The sequence below is a fragment of the Protopterus annectens genome, chromosome 13.part0, assembly GCF_019279795.1.
Source record: "Protopterus annectens isolate FY-2018-M chromosome 13.part0, PAN1.0, whole genome shotgun sequence".
Lineage (NCBI taxonomy): Eukaryota > Metazoa > Chordata > Ceratodontiformes > Protopteridae > Protopterus > Protopterus annectens.
This window is the reverse complement of record NC_056747.1, coordinates 1,141,461,076-1,141,481,486: the sequence shown is the minus strand read 5'-3', so window position 1 is coordinate 1,141,481,486 and position 20,411 is coordinate 1,141,461,076. Positions and strand designations below refer to the sequence as shown.

At 39.3% G+C, this 20,411-nt stretch overlaps 1 protein-coding gene across 4 annotated transcripts in view; it reads right to left on the bottom strand.

Annotated features, from left to right (window-relative positions):
* The window catches only part of ACBD4 (acyl-CoA binding domain containing 4), a 471,606-nt gene that overhangs the window by 317,284 nt on the left and 133,911 nt on the right, over positions 1 to 20,411 (bottom strand). For 3 of the 4 annotated variants that reach the window (XM_044055126.1, XM_044055125.1, XM_044055128.1), the window contains exons 4-5: positions 1,948 to 2,104; positions 1,595 to 1,715 (exon numbers count right to left, since the gene is read on the bottom strand). In XM_044055126.1, coding sequence (XP_043911061.1) covers positions 1,595 to 1,715; positions 1,948 to 2,104 — 278 coding nt within the window. The remainder of the gene's footprint in view (positions 1 to 1,594; positions 1,716 to 1,947; positions 2,105 to 20,411) is intronic. The other variant, XM_044055127.1, reaches the window with a different exon arrangement.

Here is a 20,411-nt window from a genome sequence, read left to right as displayed (position 1 = left end):
CATGTTCATCTGAACAGATGTCAGAATTGAAGTCTTTTATTGAAGACACACTGAATATTCACAATTGTTGTCTGTTTTGGTTATGTGTAGTGAACAGCTGTATTGCGTTAAAAAGAGGTCTGATGTCCTTGAGAAATATTTTCTGCATGTTCATAATGTAAACATTGAGGTAAAATGTGTCACCCCCCCCTCGGCATGGGCCATAACATAAGTTCTGACCGTTTAACACATAGAAATGTGTAAAACATACAAATTTAGACACTCAAAGTGGTTATGGCCTGAGTGAAAACTGCACTGCACAGTAAGGAAATGTTTTCTGAACAATGTGTAGTCTCTGTGTCATGTGTAATCTTCCAGTTCATCCAACATGTTGCTTGTGGTTCTACCATTTAAGAAAAAGGCATTCTAGTATATTCAGCAAGCTGGGTCTAGATCACATCTTGTATACATTCAAATGATGTAATATCGAACCCAAAAGTCCGAAATGCAAAAATAGCGAAGCCATGGTACATCGATTTTTTTTTCCCAGGGAAAAAAATCGGTGGGCCATTTTTTGGTCTTTGCTATTTCCTCCACTGTGGTGCGATCTTGGAGTTAGTATTTTTAAGTAGGGGAGGTGTGGGGGGCTTTAGTTTAAGTTAATGATTTTTTTTTTGTTAGGGAACAGCAACTTTTTTCCCTGGGAAAAAAAATCGCTGTTCTGTGTGTTAGTTATTGTGCGGTTTCAGACTTTTGGGTTCGATATTACATCGCTCAAACTTATACAAGTTCAACAATGTGATATCAGCCTTGGTATCTCTGTAATTGTGCTAAAATTATATTTTTGATTTATTGACCAAAATGTTTCAAAACAGACCTGGCCAGCCTGGATTAACATAGTGCTATATTGGAAATCTGATTTCTGGCTGGGTTTTGTTCATGGGTAAATACTCAGCTATCAGTCTGCAGACTATTACAAACATTGCCCTTAACTAGTGGTCAGAATCAAGCTCTGCACTTTATATGTATGAGATGAAGACTATAACCATTATATCAAACCATCCCACCTACCAGCGATTAGGTCCAAAGAAGTATAAAATGTGGAAGCGGAACATCTTTGTCAAATATATTATAACTGGATATACTCTATGGCAGTACCATAAGGACTGAATTCAATCCGTGGTGCTAAAATTTACAAACCTTAAATCAACATTCCAGAGTCGAGCTTACAATACAAAATGCAGATCACTCTGTGTGAGGTCTGTAACTACCAATAAAGAATAGTTTGAATTTCAGTTTTACAGATTCTGTATCACAAATTACAAAACCTGTTTATATAGACATTTAGACTTTCATATTCTGTTTATAACAATGTTATATGGAATGTACTTAAGATTTACAAATTCCAAGAAGACATGACACTAGTCTGATATTAAGCAACAATTAAGTTGTTTGATCTTTAGTTATATTTATTAATAAAGAAAACAGTAAAATAAGTGCAGCAAGAACATATAAAACAAAACAAAATATTAACATTTACATTCTGAATTAATAAATATCCAAATATTTACTTAAAATGTAGCATAGGAGATGGAAGTGCTGGGTTTACACATACCTGCTTTCTCCTTGAAGTAGGATGCAGGAGGTCTGGGCATGTCAGTTATTACTTCATAAAGTGACTCAAAGTACTGGAACATGTCCTTGGCATTTTCTATTCTAGGAAGCATATCGATTACCTATGACATACATTGAGGACAGGGTTTATTTAACTTGTTTTCTATAGTTGACAGAGTCAGTCCCAATAGGCCTATGATCTAGCTTCAGAAAAGACCAAAGTCAGTATACATATATTTATAGCATTAGGTACAGGAATAATGGAAGTAATTGGAATAGAACTCTTACTTTCTCCTTAGCTTCAAAAAAAAAAAAAAAATCACACAGCATGAAAGAATGATATTTTAAATGTACCTCTTGAGCTACTCTCTTCATGTCCTCAACGTAAGCCTTCATAGCATCTTCCTTGGACATATCTCCCAGTTTGTTCCAGGCATCCCTATGCAAAATGTAGATGAGTGGTGTATAATCACAGCAAAGGAGACGAAAAAAAAATGAGAAGCGGAGATAACTGCAAAAGGAAATATTCTCATATCCATTACTCAAAATATGTATTATCATAGTAACTGCACCATGTATTTGTGAACACTGCGACTTCTATGGCATTGATATTGTGTAAAACCTCCACACACAAAATGCCTTGTTTGAAAAGTAACAGCCATATAACCTAATGAATGATTATGTACATAAATCCACTGATTAGTCAATCATTTAGTTAATTAGTTCATCGATGTGTTGACAATTGCATCACAAAGCACTGAAACAATGCTGGAAAGAAACACATATCAGTACAAATAAGGGTTAGTTATTTACTAATTCAAATGTAAATCTGGTGATTCTCCGACTTCTGTGTACAGACTTGACTCCTTAAATCAAAAACCACAGCTGGTGGCAGAAATATCTGAATCAGATAGCATGAAGATTTTATTGTGCCATTTGAATGCTAACAGTATTGATAGATTCAGTACTGCACAACTGAAGAAATTAAAACAATGGTTTCAACTACCTCCAAGGGTCAATTGCCTAAAAATAATGTATTTATACCCTAGGAGCCTTTGATTTACAATTCATTTTTACAATAAGTGCAGGCTGGGATTTCATATATTCACCAAGCTTCTTAGGCAGCTCTTTAGAGCAGTAGTGCATTTTGCAGTCTCATGCTGCCAGGTTCTCCAGTTTATTTCATGGCTGGTTGCCTTTTGTGTAGCATCTCTACACCTTTGCTGTTTCTGCACAGCTTTGCACCAGCTGCTCTGTTTCTTTTCCTACATCCCAAAGATGTGATGTAGTTAATTGGTGATCCTCCAAATGGCTCATTGGTATGCATGCTGTGTATGTATGTGTGGATGAATGTCAGTGTGTGTATTAGTTTGAGCATGTGTGTCTCTGTATGTGCTTGCAGAAATGGTGTCCTGCAATGGGATGGCACTTGTCCAGGATTAGTTTCTCTGACTTGAACATACTAAATGCTGGAATAGGTTCCAGTTCCTTTGTGACACTAAACTGAATTACATCAGTAAATGGATAATGAATGAATGAATGAATGAATGAATGAATGAAAAAAAGCTTTCTTTCTACAGCTTTACCACAAAATCACATTTTGCACTGCACCATATCTTCTAAATTGGAGATAAAATTTATCATTGGCATCCATCCATCCAATGTTGTTACGAAACATCTGACTCCAACAGTGACCACCTCATCCCCCCATGAACAGCCAACATCACTCACAGAGTTTACTGGATAAGTAGAAAACCATACATGTATTATAATTTATAATAAAATGTTTATCAAGGTAACTAATACGTTTAAGATGGAGGTGGGATTATATCAAGGATCAGATCTGAGCCCTTTCTTATTTGCAGTGGTGATGGACAGGTTGACAGATGAGATTAGACAGGAGGCCCCGTGGACTATGATGTTTGCAGATGACATTGTGATATGTAGTGAGAGTAGGGACCAGGTTGTGGAGACCCTGGAGAGGTGGAGATATGCTTTAGAGAGGAGAGGAATGAAGGTCAGCAGGGCTAAAACAGAATATATGTGTGTAAATGAGACGGAGGGTAGAGGAATGGTGAGGATGCAGGGAGTACAGTTGGTAAAGGTGGATGAGTTTAAGTACTTGGGATCAACAGTTCAGAGTAATGGTGAGTGTGGAAGAGAGGTGAAGAAGAGAGTACAGGCAGGGTGGAATGGGTGGAGAAGAGTGTCAGGAGTGATTTGTAACAGACGGGTACCAATAAGAGTGAAAGGGAAGGTCTACAAGAGGGTAGTGAGATCAGCTATGTTATATGGGTTGGAGACGGTGGCATTGATGAAAAGGCAGGAGTCAGAGCTGGATGTGGCAGAGTTAAAGATGTTAAGATTTGCACTGGGTGTGACTAGGATGGACAGGATTAGTAATCAGTATATTAGAGGGTCAGCTCAGGTTGGACAGTTTGGAGACAAAGCAAGAGAGGCGAGATTGCGTTGGTTTGGACATGTGCTGAGGAGGGATGCTGGGTATATTGGGAAAAGGATGCTAAGGATGGAGCTGCCAGGTAAGAGGAAAAGAGGAAGGCCTAAAATGAGGTTTATGGATGTGGTGAGAGAGGACATGCAGGCAGTTGGTGTGAAACAGCATGATGCAGAGGACAGGAAGAAATAGAAAGAGATGATCCGCTGTGGCAACCCCTAACGGGAACAGCCGAAAGAAGATGATGATGAGTAAGGTAACCAATAATACAAAAATGGACAGAGCTGTACTCTTTGTGGACTATTTGATACATGTATTATAATTTATAATAAAGAGTATCATGAGATAAGTTGTTGTTCTTCTTTCGGCTTTTCCTGGTTAGGGGTCGCCACAGAGGAAACTCGGTCAGCTAATGATTGGCAGTTGATTTTTATGGTGCCGAGGTGCCAGCCCGATGCCCAACCTTCAACGAAGGCACGCCCATTCATGCATGTCTTTTGAATGCTACTCGACCGTGCGGAGAACATGGAGACTCCACACAGAAGGCACTCCAGCCGAGAATCGAACGGAGAACCTCTTGTTGTAAGGCGACAATGCTTCCGCTGCACCACCGCGGCTACAGTATCATGAGATAAGTAATAATACAAAATGGACAGAGTTGTAGTATTTATGGACTACTGCTACCCTCTTTCCTTTATGCTTCATGTTATAGTACTGCCTATATCTTGCTATGAAATAAGACAAAATATCTCCGCCTCACAGGTCTCAGGTCCGTGGTTTAATGTTGACCTCCTTTTATTGTCTCTGTGAAGTTTGCATGTTCTTCTTGTGTCTGCATGGGATTTTTCTAGGTATTCTGGTCTCCTTCGACACATGCAAATTTAGTGTTTATGCTAAACTGCTGAGATCGATCTATCTATATATACATATATATATATATATATATATATATATATATATATATATATATATATATATTTTTAGCTGTATATTACTTTTAGTATTATTACTACTTTATTTACCCAGTTAAAAAATAAATAGAAATAAATTGCAATCAATATTTGTTTACATGTGCAGAAGGCTTTTAGAAATGACCAATCATCACAACATCCTCATCTTCTACTGAGCAGTACTGCCCGCTCAGTTTCTGTCAGTCTTTCACAGTGCAGTGTTGTTGGATGGTGTAGGGTCAACACAAGATTATAACAGCTCAAAGACAGCATGTTGTATGTCAGCTATGGTATTGTGTCCCAGTGGGAGAATATATGGCCAGCTTAATTGTTATCCCTGCCTTTCCGTCCTCACTGGGGGAAGATGTAGTAGGAGCACAGTGCATGTGTACTTTCCTGCAAAGGTTCTGTAATTCCCTGTCTCTCACATATAGATGTCAGCCTGACCTATGTACATGTGAATGACACACAATCCCGGACCACACCACAAAAGGAGGGGGTGTATCCATATTCATAAAGGATACCCACACCTCCAGGTTGGTGGCAACGCACAAAGCTTCGGAAACCATCCAGGTGCAACTAACCATAGGCAAAACTGCTCTACAAATTGTAGCATGCTACAGGCCACCCTCTCAAACTCAGGAACCCCACACAGCCTTCCTGAAGACACTGGAGGGTATAAATGTATCTCCAAACACCATCATATTGGGTGACTTCAACTACCCGAATATAGACTGGGAACATTACTCAAGCTCTAACTTTCTAGCCCAACGGTTCCTGGAGTTCATAAATTCAAATGCCATGGAACAGCTAGTCACTGTTCCCATGAGAGGAGAAAATATACTAGATCTCATTGTCACAAACATGGGGACAAAATGCTCCACACCGAAGTATATCCCTCATTGGTGAGATCTGATCATAAACTAATCTCACTGGAAATCCACATCCCGCCCCCACCCCAAACAAAAAGACCATAGTGAAGAACTTCTCTAAAGCAAACTTCACACTACTCAAGACTGGTGTGGTATCCTTCAAGGCCCCTGAGCCAGTGGAAACCACAACCCAAGCTGCGGAAGCCCTTACAAATGCCTTCTATGAACACCTCCAGGACTGCATGGATCAGGCAATCCCAAATAAAACCAAGACTCTTTCCACAAAGGGCAAACGTCCAGTCTGGTGGACCCCAGCCATTAACAAACTTTACAATAAGAGGAGAAAGCTATTACATGATAGAACAAAATCCATAAAAGGGAAGTCACCCCTGATCATTATTAGTAAAAAATACGAGCACTCATAAAATCAACTAAGGCCAATTTTGAGAGAAAAATTGCCATGGATTCAAAGGACAATCATAAGGCCTTTTTCAGCTATGCTAGGAACCTGGGTGGAAACTCCCAGATATGCTCAGAATTAGTCCAAAATGATACAAAAATCACTGAACCCACAGACATTGCCAACATACTGGCAGACAGGTTCAGTGCAAACTTCACGCCGCTCGGGGCCCGTAAAGGAGAGATAACTATCCCAGCCGAGTGTAGCCTCCCGGACATCTCAAATGCGCAGGTGAAAGCTGCACTCTCTAAAGCTAAAAACACAGCATCAATGGGACCGGATGGTGTCCCCGGCTGTGTGCTACACGAGCTAAATGAGGAATTAAACCCGCACATAAGGCAGCTGTTTAATCTCAGCCTTACCACAGGATACGTGCCCAAGGAGTGGCGTACGGCAACTGTAGTCCCACTCCACAAAGGCGGCGCCTCACGGACCCTGGTAATTACCGCCCCATAAGCTTAACAAGTCTAGTCTGCAAAGCTATGGAGAGGATCATAATGGAGCTCATAAACAAAGATATAGGGGACTTGCAGACATTGGACCCGACCCAGTTTGGCTTTGTCAAGGGAAGATCATGCCTTTTGAACTTGGTCGACTTCTTGAAACAGTCACCAAGGCCATTGATGAGGAAAGGCAGTCCATACAGCCTACCTTGACCTTGCAAAGGCTTCGACACAATACCCCACTCGGGTATTGTAGAAAACTTACCAGCTTAAATGTAAACCCATATGTCACAAGATGGGTTGCAAACTGGCTTAAGGACAGAACCCACAGGGTTAGAGTTGCTGGCGCTGTGTCAGACTCCAAGCCGGTCACAAGTGGTGTCCCACAGGGCTCGGTCCTTGGCCCCTATTGTTTGGCATCTACTTCTCAGAAGTACAGGCCAACATAGGAGGACTTTGGCTGACAAAGTTTGCAGACGACTGCAAACTGGGCCATAGTGGAAAGTGCATCAGACACGGATATCCTTCAGAAGGGACTCACGGAAACAGATAGTTGGTGCCAGAGCCATGGCCTGAAGTTAAACGCCAAAAAATGTATAGTCATACCCTTCGGGAAAAACAAGGTAACCCCAAGCTACCATATAGGTGGCAATCCACTAAGCACAGAAGAGGTTATCAGGGACCTGGGGACCCAGGTTGACAGTGGCCTTTCTTTTGACACTCACATTGCTAAAGTGGTTAGAAAGACCTTCTACATTGCCCACCTGATTATGAAGGGATTCACATCCAGATCTAGTGAGGTTATTGTTCCCCTGTACTCTTCACTTATCAGACCAATGATCGAGTACAATGCCCCATTCGGGATGTATCTCACCCGACATCTGCAGCAATTGGAGAGACCCCAAAAGTTCCTCACCAAAAGGATAAAGGGACTTCAAAATCTGTCATATGCTGCCAGATTGAAGAAACTCCAGCTCTATTCAGTCGCATACCGTCTGCTCAGAGGTGACATGTGCCTGACATACAAGGCCATGTCCAACCCGGAATTAATGGACATGCTCCACCTCAAAAAATCCAAATCCACCAAAACCACAAGAGCAAGCGACTTAAACCTTAGCACGGATATAAATAGGACGTGCTGGAGGGATAGATTTATCACTCAGAGACTCCCTATGCTGTGGAATAAAATCCCGGTCCATGTGAGGCAAAGCACCTCGCTAACTCTGTTCAAGAGAAATCTAGACCTGTGGATGGGAGATCGTAGGTTTACCCCGGGAATCATCTCTGTGTCACTGCTGGACAGAGGCACAACAAACTAATGGGCACAGTATTTTTTCATATAAGGGGTGGCGTAAGCCACAAAAATTTGGGCTAGGCTTATAAATGCCTAGGGCAGATAGCCTAGTATAAACCTATGAACCTATGAACCTAATCATGAAAAACACTGCTTCATCACATCTGCTCAAGAACATATTCCCATTTCAACCCACCTGCACAAATCAAAACAAATGTTTTTTTGCAGGAGGGAAAGCCCCTTAGCGATTGAAATTTTGGGGAACCCCTCAGATCACACAGCAATAGCAGAGAAAAGAAACTACTTGATAAAGTACTCCAAAGTCCTCCCCACTCTGCCTAATAGTCCATCCAGCCTTATGAACCAAGAAAACAATTGACTATGACCATATGTGTTCAGTTAATTAGAACCTGAACAACTGGTCACCAATGGACATCAGCCACCTATAGGGAAACCCTGAACATCCATTAAAAAGTTCATGCCTTTCTTTGTTCACTAAAAGTCAGACAAGCAATGTATATACATGAGAATATTAATCTACAGAAATTCAGGTGCCTGTCTCATTCTTTCTCTTTCTCTCTCTCTTTCTGACTCTTTTACTTTATACTTTTGTTTCCTGAATCCAGGTAAGGCAAACAAACAGTTTAGTGCTTCACAGGGTTAGTTATATGAATACTACTATGTTAATTAACTATGCTATTATTTCTTTTAGTTCAACAGCCCAGCTCAGCCCATCTCTATGGCATGTATCTTCCAAGAAATATTTTGACAAGTAATTACCTATATCACAAAAACATCCTTTAACAAGTAATGCCCTATAATCACACAAAATGCTCAAGGCCAATCAATAGTTGTTCCAAGAGTATAGAACTGTCCCTGTAGGCTGGAAATACAGTTATCTCATGAAAACAATGTCATGTCTTATGTAGACCTAGAGATCATGTGACTGTTTTATTAGACTAAAGCTAAAAGAAAACTTCAACTTGAGAAATTCTGACCTGCTGACTTAATGTTTTTGTCAATAAATCTGTTTATCTAAGGCAGCTACTTAATTAGAGAAATTCTGGGCATCTTGGAAATCTTCAGGGAAGTATGCTACCACCCAGACAGTCAGTACATGAGACCTGTCTAAAACACAGATAGAATGTACAACGCACTCTCCCTGAGGCACAGAGTCACGTCTGGACTTCTAGAACAAGGGAAATTGATTGGTTGGCAGAACCATCAGGATGGCTGTAACCAGCATTTCTGGTAAAATTGGATCACTTTATAATCACAGCAAAACTGCTAAAGGTTCAGAATGGTCATCTGCACCATTCTGTTACCAGCTCCTCTTACACCCACTGACGTGGCATTTTGTTTCTTGACTCACATCAGTGGTTAAGAACAAGAAGAATTCAGATCAAAATATTTTCATTTTAGGTATTTGACCAGAAAAAAATTATGTTCAACCTTTCATTAATTTATTTACTTGTTTTTATTTATTTATTTACTTTTATTTAAGTTTATTTACCAGAAAAGTGCATTCATCTCAAAAGACTAATTATGGCCACAGCCTGGGTGATTACAATCACAACGCTAAGAAAGAGATACAACAAGACAGAGGTACATCCATTTACATAAATAATCATAAGGATTACAGACTTTACAGCATTTTCTAAGAGGTACATACAGAATACAAAAACAAAGTATTATATACTCCTGTGCCTTTATAAATCCAAACAATCTAAAAAGAAGAAAGAAGTGGGATATCTTAGCAACAGTTACAGAGGTGATGTATATGTTTAACTGTATGAAGGTGAAATAGAAGGAGGATGACCTAAATTAGGTTTAGGTGATGTGTCCTGAAGCCTTGTTACACAGGGACTCCTACCATGGCTTCTGACTATATGCTTCATTGTATTGCTAAAGTACTGGCATAAATTTTCAACCTCCACTTGGCCTAAACTAATATGCTGTCTATTTGGAAGGAAACCTTGGAGAGTCCTCTCTCACAAGGCCACTGGTGCCACTGTTCCAATGCAGGGTAGGCCTTCCTCTGTCCTACTCACCTTCATTAAAGTCTTATAAGCTGGATCCAGACCAGATTCACAACCATCTATATAAATGTAGGACACTGTCTGAAAAACAACATGGGCTACAGCAGATCAAGAGGATGCTGATCACCCTTCTGCTACTGATGGAGTAAAACTTTTACACAGATGGACAAAAGCCAACTTATGGGGTAAACCCTACAGACCTCACTATGACTTCTGAGTCTGCAGATCATGCTCTTTTACAGAAAACCCTGTTATTTTACTTATTTGACATTTGTTTACTGGGAATTTCCAATTGTGCCAAAAAGTCTTTTCAGCAGAAGCCCAGGGAGAAGTCCCACAGTTACACAAAAATAAAAACATTGCATTTCCATAATTATGGCTTGAGTTATATGATATAAATACACAGGCAAAGATCATACAATCATTTGAGAGGTTATACATATTTTTGAATTGTATTTTTCCTAAGACATTGATGGTTAGATTAATATTTAGATTTCAGGAAAACTTTTAGAATATAAAGCATGCTCAGCAGAGTTATTTAGCTAGATAAAGTATGACAGTGAAGAAAGAGTAAAGACATAGATCAAAGGGGTACATCAGGAAGAAGAGTAGGGTGAGGGGATGAAGATAGTTTGTGTGGATGAGAAATACAGAAGTTAGCCAGGAAAAAGTGAGGTCATGATTAGCCAAGGTTATAGCATGAACAGATCCATGAATGGCCTAGGTGGTGTTGCTGAAACTAGATTGGGAGTTGTTCTGGTTGCTACAGGTAGGGTGTTCCAGAGTTTTGCAATAGAGTGTGAATACAGACTTTTACTGGCAGAGTTAGAAGGTTTTGATAAAGACAGGAATTATTTATCTTCAGATAAGAGAGTGCAGTTTGGGATATATAGATTAATTAATTGGTGAAGTGATGGACATGCTTCAGGTTTCTACATAATTTTGTGCATAGTTATACGCTATAAGTAACAGAGGTAGTTAGGGAGTTCAAGCCACTACAGGCTATGAAGGGTTTTGCAGTGATGATAGTGGAACATGGTATTGTAGACAAATTTAGCAATTTTTTTATAGCAACTATTGTTTATTTTTCAGTGTTGACTCTAAATTGCTAAAGAGAAGGGCACCATACATTAAGGAGAGTAAGAGAAAGGTTTTGGCAAGTGTGACTTTGTTTTTCTTTTTTTTTTTTGTATTAAGAATTTGTTTCAATAAAGCATTCCAGGTTTTTGTTGGGTCTTTTTGATGTTATTTTGGATATGAATATCAAATTTCAGTTTATCATCAAGTATGACTCTTAGTAGCTTGGTGAGGGATTTTTTTTCAATTTCAGTATTGTTAATGGCGTGAACCTTGAAATTATCTTTGTTAGGTGATAGGAGTTTTGGAGTGAACAGGGGAAGTTTGGTTTTGTTTGGATTGTGGAATATTTGTGCATTTTTAAGCCAGATATCAATTAAGGTAAATGTTTGCTGGGTAATTTATTGCACTTGCGTTAGAGAGGTAGATGAGCAGATGATAGCTGAGTCAGATGAGCAGATGATAGTTGAGTCACTGGCATATTGGCTAAATGCTCCTAGACTGGTGGAGGTATGGAGGTGATTGATGAAGATATTAAAGAGTAAAGGACCAAGTATAGATACCTAAGGCACACCTGTGGAGATGGGGGGAGATGGTGTCTTGCCATTTCACAGAATGTACTCTATTGGTTAGATAAGGAAGATGAAAAGACGAAGCTGAAGAAGACTGCTAAGGAATTGGGAGTATGAGATGGTGTCAAAAGCTTATGAGAGGTCTAGGAATAAGGCTGAGACTATTTTACCCGAGTCTCTGGCTTTATTGACTGTATCTATGAAAGAGAGTAATGCTGTGGTGTTACTATGTAGTACTATTGGCTTGTCAAAAGCCGTGCTGAGTTTTGGTGATGAGGGTGGATTGAAGTAAGAATCATAGGAGTTGCTGATGAACACATTTCTCTAGGATTTTTGAGAGTGGTGACAAGATGGCTAGAGGATGAAAGTTAAGTTAGTTCAGTGAAGTGACCTCCTTTATGTGATAGAATGAAATGGGACATTTTCTATACATCTAGTACCTATGATTCTGTGATTAATCTGTTAATAAGGATACTAACTGGGTATGCTATGGCATCCCATGCTGTCTTTAGGTATTCAGGTGGCAGTCTATCAGCAGAGGGGGAGCCAGGTTTAAGTCTGAATAATAGTTTATTATACCAATAGACCAAGTTAAGGGCTTTCATCCCCAGTATACATCACGGGACTTCTTCAGAACTAAAAACACACACAAACTGAAACACTTAAAATAGTCTAAATTATTAGCCCACCAATAAAATCTTCAGACCTTAATTTAAAAAATTAACCTTTAAAATGCTGAAGTTTCAAATAACAGGAAATACTGGTAAAATCATTAAGACCAGGATAAACAAAGGCATTTAAACACAATTGCCATCTCAACTTACATAAGTCAAGATGTTCAGATAAAATATTCCCCTGTGGGTCAGGTATTATCTGTTGTATAACCAAAAGATTAAAATTGTGCCTCTTGTATTCACTTATATGCTTGCTCAAAGCATTTGAAAGCTTTCCTTTTTTGATGTCAGTGAGATGCTCGTACATCCTGTCACGGAAACGTCAAGAAGTTTTTCCTATGTAACATGCTGGACAGGCCAAACACTTGGCTAAATCATCATCATCATCTTTCGGCTGTTCCCGTTAGGGGTCGCCACAGTGGATCATCTCTTTCCATTTCTTCCTATCCTCTGCATCTTGCTCTGTCACACCAACCGCCTGCATGTCCTCTCTCACCACATCCATAAACCTTATCTTAGGCCTTCCTCTTTTCCTCTTACCTGGCAGCTCCATCCTTATCTTTTTCCCAATATAACCATCATCCCTCCTCATCACATGTCCAAACCAATGCAATCTCATCTCTCTTGCTTTGTCTCCAAACTGTCCAACATGAGCTGACCTTCTAATATACTGATTCCTAATCCTATCCATCCTAGTCACACCAAGTGCAAATCTTAACATCTTTAACTCTGCCACATCCAGCTCTGACTCCTGCCTTTTCATCAATGCCACCATCTCCAACCCATATAACATAGCTGGTCTCACTACCCTCTTGTAGACCTTCCCTTTCACTCTTACTGGTACCAGTCTGTCACAAATCACTCCTGACACTCTTCTCCACCCATTCCATCCTGCCTGTACTCTCTTCTTCACCTCTCTTCCACACTCACCATTACTCTGAACTGTTGATCCCAAGTACTTAAACTCGTCCACCTTTACCAACTCTACTCCCTGCATCCTCACCATTTCTCTACCCTAGCTCTCATTTACACACATATATTCTGTCTTAGCCCTGCTGACCTTCATTCCTCTGCTCTCTAGAGTATATCTCCACCTCTCCAGAATCTCCTCAACCTGATTCCTACTCTCACTACAGATCACAATGTCATCTGCAAACATCATAGTCCACGAGGCCTCCTGTCTGATCTCATCTGTCAACCTGTCCATCACCACTGCAAATAAGCAAGGACTCAGAGCTGATCCTTGGTGTAATCCCACCTCCACCTTAAACGGATCTGTCACTCCCACTGCAGTCCTCACCACTGTCACACTACCCTCGTACATATCCTGTACCACTCTTACATACTTCTCTGCCACTCCCGACTTCCTCATACAATACCACAACTCTTCTCTAGGCACCCTGTCATATGCTTTCTCCAAGTCTACAAAGACACAATGCAACTCCTTCTGACCTTCCCTGTATTTCTCCAATAACACTCTCAGAGCAAACATTGCATCTGTAGTGCTCTTTCCTGGCATGAAACCATACTGCTGATCACAAATCATCCCTTCCCTTCTTAACCTAGCTTCTACTACTCTCTCCCATAAGCTGTGACTGATCAAATTTATCCCTCTGTAGTTACTGCAGCTCTGCACATCACCCTTATTCTTAAAGATAGGTACCAAAACACTTTTTCTCCACTCCTCAGGCATCCTCTGACTTTCCAAAATTTCATTAAACAATCTAGTTAAAAATTCCACTGCCATTTCTCCTAAGCACCTCCATGCTTCCATTGGGATTTCATCTGGGCCAACAGCCTTTCCATGCTTCTTCCTCTTCATAGCTGTCCTTACTTCCTCCTTGCTAATCTGTTTCACTTCCTGATTCACTATCCCCACATCATCCAACCTTCTCTCTCTCATTCTCTTCATTCATCAGCCTCTCAAAATACTCTTTCCATCTACTCAACACACTCTCCTCTCTTGTGAGTACCTTTCCCTCACTATCCTTTATCACCCTTACTTGCCGAACATCTTTCCCAGCTCTGTCCCTCTGTCTAGCCAATCGGTACAGGTCCTTTTCTCCCTCTTTAGTGTCCAATCTCTCATACAACTCTCCATACGCCTTATCCTTAGCTTTTGCCACCTCTCTCTTTGCCATGCACCTCATCTCCTTATACTCATGTCTACTTTCTTCATCTCTTTGACAATCCCACTTCTTCTTCGCCAGCCTCTTCCTCTGTATACTCTCCTGCACTTCCTCATTCCACCACCAGGTCTCCTTGTCTTCCTTCCTCTGTCCAGATGTCACACCAAGCACCTTTCTAAACACTTGGCTAAATAAACTCCATTTTTATACTGGCAGTTGTAATGCCCATTTATCTTGAATCTAAAATCAGAACGATGAAAATATACACCTGTAGTAAGTATATGTGGACATAATGAACACATTCCACATTTGAAATTACCAACTGGTCGATTGTTACATAATACAACCTTATTACTAGATTCCAACATAATTTTGATGGACCTATCTTTTCTAAAAACATTATTGGGTCTTTCCCCCTTAAAACTTTTAACAGTATAGTCCATAGTGAAAAAAGTCCAATTTTTAAAAATAATATTCATTACATTGCTACTATCCTTATTCTACACAGTAATGAAAGAATGTCCACCAACTTTCTTTTGATTGTTCAAATCGGGGGACACACCCACTTCAAGCCCACCAGGTATAGCTCCAGAACTTAATATTGGCCTTAATAGTCCCTTATCTCTTTTGGCTATGACCTCTTTCTTAATACTGTTAAGAAACCATTCTGGATACCCCCTCTTTGTAAACATATCCAATATAAAATCAATTTATTTTAGGAAATCAGCCTCATCAGATGTCATACATACTGCCCGTACCAGCTGGCCTTTGACAACAGATCTTTTTTGATACTGTGGATGCCAGCTGGTATAATTCAAATAGGAGTTTGAAAAAGTGGGTTTATGATATATTTTTGATTTAATACTACAATCATTCAAATCCACAAAGAGGTCAACATCCAGGAAAGTAATCTTGGACTGATTGAAAGTATGTGTAAACCTTAGAAGAGTAGTTGTTTGATTAATGTATGCTGTACTTCAGATCCAGTCCAAATCAAAAATAAATCATCCAAATACCTTGTGTAAAGGGCAATGTGTTGAAAAAATCGACTTTGTACCACAAACTCAATCTCCCAGTGAGACATCACAAAATTAGCACAATTGGGAGCACATGGAGCTCCCACAGCAACTCCTACATCTTGCCTGAAATATTGGCCTTCAAAATAGATGAAATTATTATTAAGCACCATTTCCATCAGTGCCACTACTAAATTTATACTGTCTTGTTTACATACTTTAGAGAAATACAACTGTTCCTCTAACCAATTAAGGCCAATATCATGAGAAATGACAGTGAATAAATTCTGGACGTCAATAGTCACAAAATACATATTTTTGGTGAGAGTGACATTATTTAGAAGACTCAAAAATTCCCAGGAATCCTTGCAAATAAATTGCAGTCCTTTGAGGCCCTTTTTAAGATAATCATCAACCAGTTGAGCTATAAAATAGGTTTTACTTCTATTATCATCCATAATAGGCCTAAATGGTGGATTAGTAATATCCTTATAGGTATACCGAAAATACTTGAAATCCTGGGATGATTATTAATGACAAAATTATATTTGTCAATATTCATTTGGCCTTGATATAACATGTCACTTAACACCAAATCAATCCTACAAAAAGCAATGCTGATCTCATTGAGAGACACCTCCCTATATGTACCATCCATTAGAAGAGTGTTCGTATGGTTCACATAATCCAAAAACTCCATTATTACCATACCATTGCCTTTGTTGGGTTTCATAACCCGTATATTTCTGTCTTTGACTATTTCGGTCAAAAGACAGGACTGTTCTGATGTTAAATTTTCATAACCATCAATACACTGATTTTTACACATATCCCTAAAATTAATTTCACAAGCCATCTCAAAAGTCCGCACCAAATTATGCATAGGTGGATTGAAAAAATTAGGCTTCTTTAAACTTTTTGTTTCACCAGGCACAAATGTATCACTAGATTTAAACCAAAGGCTCATATTAAGTTTCCTACTAAAACATTTTAAATCCAACAACAAATCAGCAACATTAGGAGTTTAGAGGACTTAGAGAGCCATGGGGCAAGATTATGTATAGCTCTTTTGGTGCGAAGGGGAGTAAATGAGTTGAGGATGCTGAGAAATGTGCTATTAAAGTATTCTACTGTTTCGTTTAGGGGGAGATAAATTTAGGATAGAACAGTTAATGGATTTTAGGGATTAGGGATAAATCAGTTAGATTATGGGTAGATTTAAGCATGTGCTTCTTCATTGTTTGGGTTATAGTCTTGAGGGCATAAGTTGGAAGGGGATCACTGAGAAGTTAGCAGGGTTGGAAGTTAATATCCAGTCAAGAATTGATTCACGGTTATTAAATGTTGTAGGAGAATTAATAATTTGAGTATAATCATGTAGCTTTATGGAGTTTGAAGGGGCATCTGTACAGAAGTTGAGCCTATTAATATTAATGTCTCCTAATACGACAGTTTCCATGTTAATTTTGTTAGAAATTCAAGCTAATATTCCTTTGAGTATAGGGATATTATGTCCTGGGGGATATATAATGTCCTGATACAGATGCTTTTAGTTGGATTTAGTTTTAGTATTGAAACAAGAATTTCAGCTTTTGAGAATTTGGGATATTTTCATATAGAGGGGTTACAGAAAGTGTATTTGGGAAAAGTAGAGCTATACCTCCTCCTTTCTTATTCTGTCTGGTCAGATTATATTGTAATCTGGTGGAAGTTTTTCCTTGTCCTTTATGTTTGGATTTAACCATGTTTCTGTGAATGCAAATATGTCAGCTTTGCAGTGGTTACTCAAGGTATGGAAGGGGGTGATTTTGTTGCAGATGCTTCTTAAGTTTAATGTAATAAAATTTAGGGATTTAGAGTGAGTTTTGTTCTTTGTATTATGGAGTGGTCCTGGGTTGGGCTGTGTGACTCCACATAACTTAATTATGGCAAGGAGAATTGAGTTGTTAATGAATATTTTAGTTTTGTAGGGATCAGTTGCAATTTGATTCAAGGGTGGGGTGTATGGAAGAATTTTAGTTTGTGGTTTAGATAAATTAGTGAAAATAAGCTAGGTGAGATAGTTGCATAGCTGTTTTGAATTGGGAGGTTTGTTACAGATGAAATGCCTTTGATACATTTTGTTTTGAGAGAAAGTAATGGTGGAGATGAGAGGTGTGTAAGAAAAAATACTATTAGGGTAAGGCAGGAGGTAGTAAGCACGGTAGAAATTTATTTAACATTTGTTTACCAGGAAAGTCCGACTTGGAACAAAGCCAATTTTCAGCAGAGGCCCTGGAGAAACACTCCAGATGCATGTCTTTTTAATGTGGGAGGAAACCAGAGTATCCGGAGAAAACCCACACGAATGCAGGGAGGACATGCACACTCTGCACAGAAGCCACTCTAGCTGAGAATCGAACTGGAGACATTTTTGCTGTGAGGCAGCAACACTACCGCTGCACCATCCAGAAATATTGTGTGGAGTTGTAATGTAGAATAATGGAAGACTTATTAGAAAATTGTGCATTTTTAGTAGTATAAGATTTTAGGGGAATATAATATGGGAGTGAGTGTGATTACACAGCATGAATGAAAAGTGGTAGCAATAGCAGAGTTGGCTTGTAGGGAGGTTTGCCTTGAAAAGTGGAGAGGAGTCTAAAAGAGACTGAGTAACTGGTGTGTGCTGTGGAGTGGTGTAATAAGATAGGGGAGGAGTCAAGGGAAGTATAATGTGTAAGTGGAGTTGTGTAATAAGATAGGGGAGGAGTCAAGGGAAGTATAATGTGTAAGTGGAGTTGTGTAATAAGATAGGGGAGGAGTCAAGGGAAGTATAATGTGTAAGGGAAGTATAGTATGTGCGGGTTGGGGGTGGTTGGGAAGTTGGTGTAGGTTAGGGTAGGGGAGTGACATGAAGCCTGAACATAGCGAGGGCTGAACAGAACAGGCAGAACCCATTGGAGTACTATGTTAAGAAACAATCAACTGAGTTGCAAAAGGTAAGAAATTTCTTTGCCAGGACCTGGCTGTTATTTAATCTTGAACTAGGGAGTTGCTAATAAGGTACATATTGGCTTGTAATTCCATATAAAGGACTAAGTTTGCACTATGGGAAGTAAGAAAGAATTGCTGGGCAGTACAAATTATTATTTACTGCACAGATGGAAAAGCTCAAGGGAGGCAGATTTTATTAATTATAACTATGGTGGAGCAATGTGAATAGCATTAAATTGTCAAGAGTGAAAACGGGTGTAGTTTATTTTTGGTGGGGGAGCCTTCTGCTGTGTGCACACTTAGTTCTGAGAAGTGGGGTACACAACGTGCAACAAATAACAATGTCTCAGTAGCATATTAAGTTAAAATGCTTGACTGTTAAATTTTACTGAGTTTTTAGCCTGCTTCATTTAATGATTATGTAATTTTATTAACAAGCAATTCATGGTCAAGATTAGTAATACGATCATATTGTGAAGTCACAGTCTTTGCAAGACCTACTAGTATAATATTGTCTAATGTCTTCCTGTCCAAGTGTGGTAATTTATTGCATTGTTCATATTTTAATTATTACTGTATGTGCAATAGTCTTACTGTCACTCAATGTGCTCATTGTTATGTCTTGCATGGGGACCAAAGCAATGTAATTTTGTTCAGCTTGCACTGCCGTGTATATCTGATCCACAGTAAAGTTTACCTTGACTTTGACTAATAGTATCTCCTATTCCTTGTTTTTTCAGGTTAGATTTCCAGAAGATTTGGTCTTCAGACAGATACTTTCCATACTCTTTATTGCACTCACAGCAGATCTGCCACTGGATTCATGACTATATATCGAATGTCATAACAATGAAGGCCACCAAGTCACAGACAAAATAAAACTACAGTTATCTTGGACCTTTTTCAACCCTGGCCTGGGCAAAAAGGTAAGAGTAAATGCAACACATATGGACACTTTTCAGCTGCCAATGACCCAGCATGTTTCTGGGAGGTAGGACCAAACTATGGTACCCAGAGAAAAACCACACAAACAGAAGGAGAACATGCAAGTTCTAAAAAGACAGGGAGTGAACCCAGATCTTGGAGGTGTGGGGCAGAGATCTTAACCACTAACCAATTTTCTGCTTTTTTGGCAACAGTATGCACTTTATCACACTTGAGAATCAAATGTATACAAAAGTACACATGATAAAGTTTGAGGTGCTGGAGAAATTTAATGATCATAAAAAAAAAATTCTGGCAGGGGAGTTACACCCCACTCCAACCAAAGCTGGAACAGTCATATGAAGTGTATTGGACTGGGTTCCCTTGTCATACCAATATCCAACTGCATGGCTGTCTCTGCCTAATTACCATAAAACACTGTTCAAACATGTAAGTTGGGCCCCATTGGCCTACTGGATAAGGTATTGGTCTTATAAGTCAGGGCTTGTGGGTTTGAGTCCCATCTGGGGTGACATAATCTTGATACAAGTAAAGCTTTGGGTGGGAGGTTGGCATAATGGTTAAGGTGTTCACCTTACAGATGCAAGGTGCAGGATTTGATTCTCACATGGGGTAATTGGCTAGGCTTAAAATGGCCAGCTAGGGCAGTTAGCCTACGACTGATCCATAAACCTATGTAAGTGCACTCACTATTTTCTTTTCTTTTACAACAATCACATAGATTTGGATTTAATTTAAAATATTTATTTCAAACTATACAGCAAAAACATTGACAGCCATTTGCAAAACACAACACTCTCAAATTGAAAACAGACTTGGCATGAATAACAGTATGCTTTTCTTCCTTTGATAGTCACATTTATTGAATAAATTTGGGAATCCCTTAAACTACAAGAAATGTGCTCCTTTTTTAGTCAAA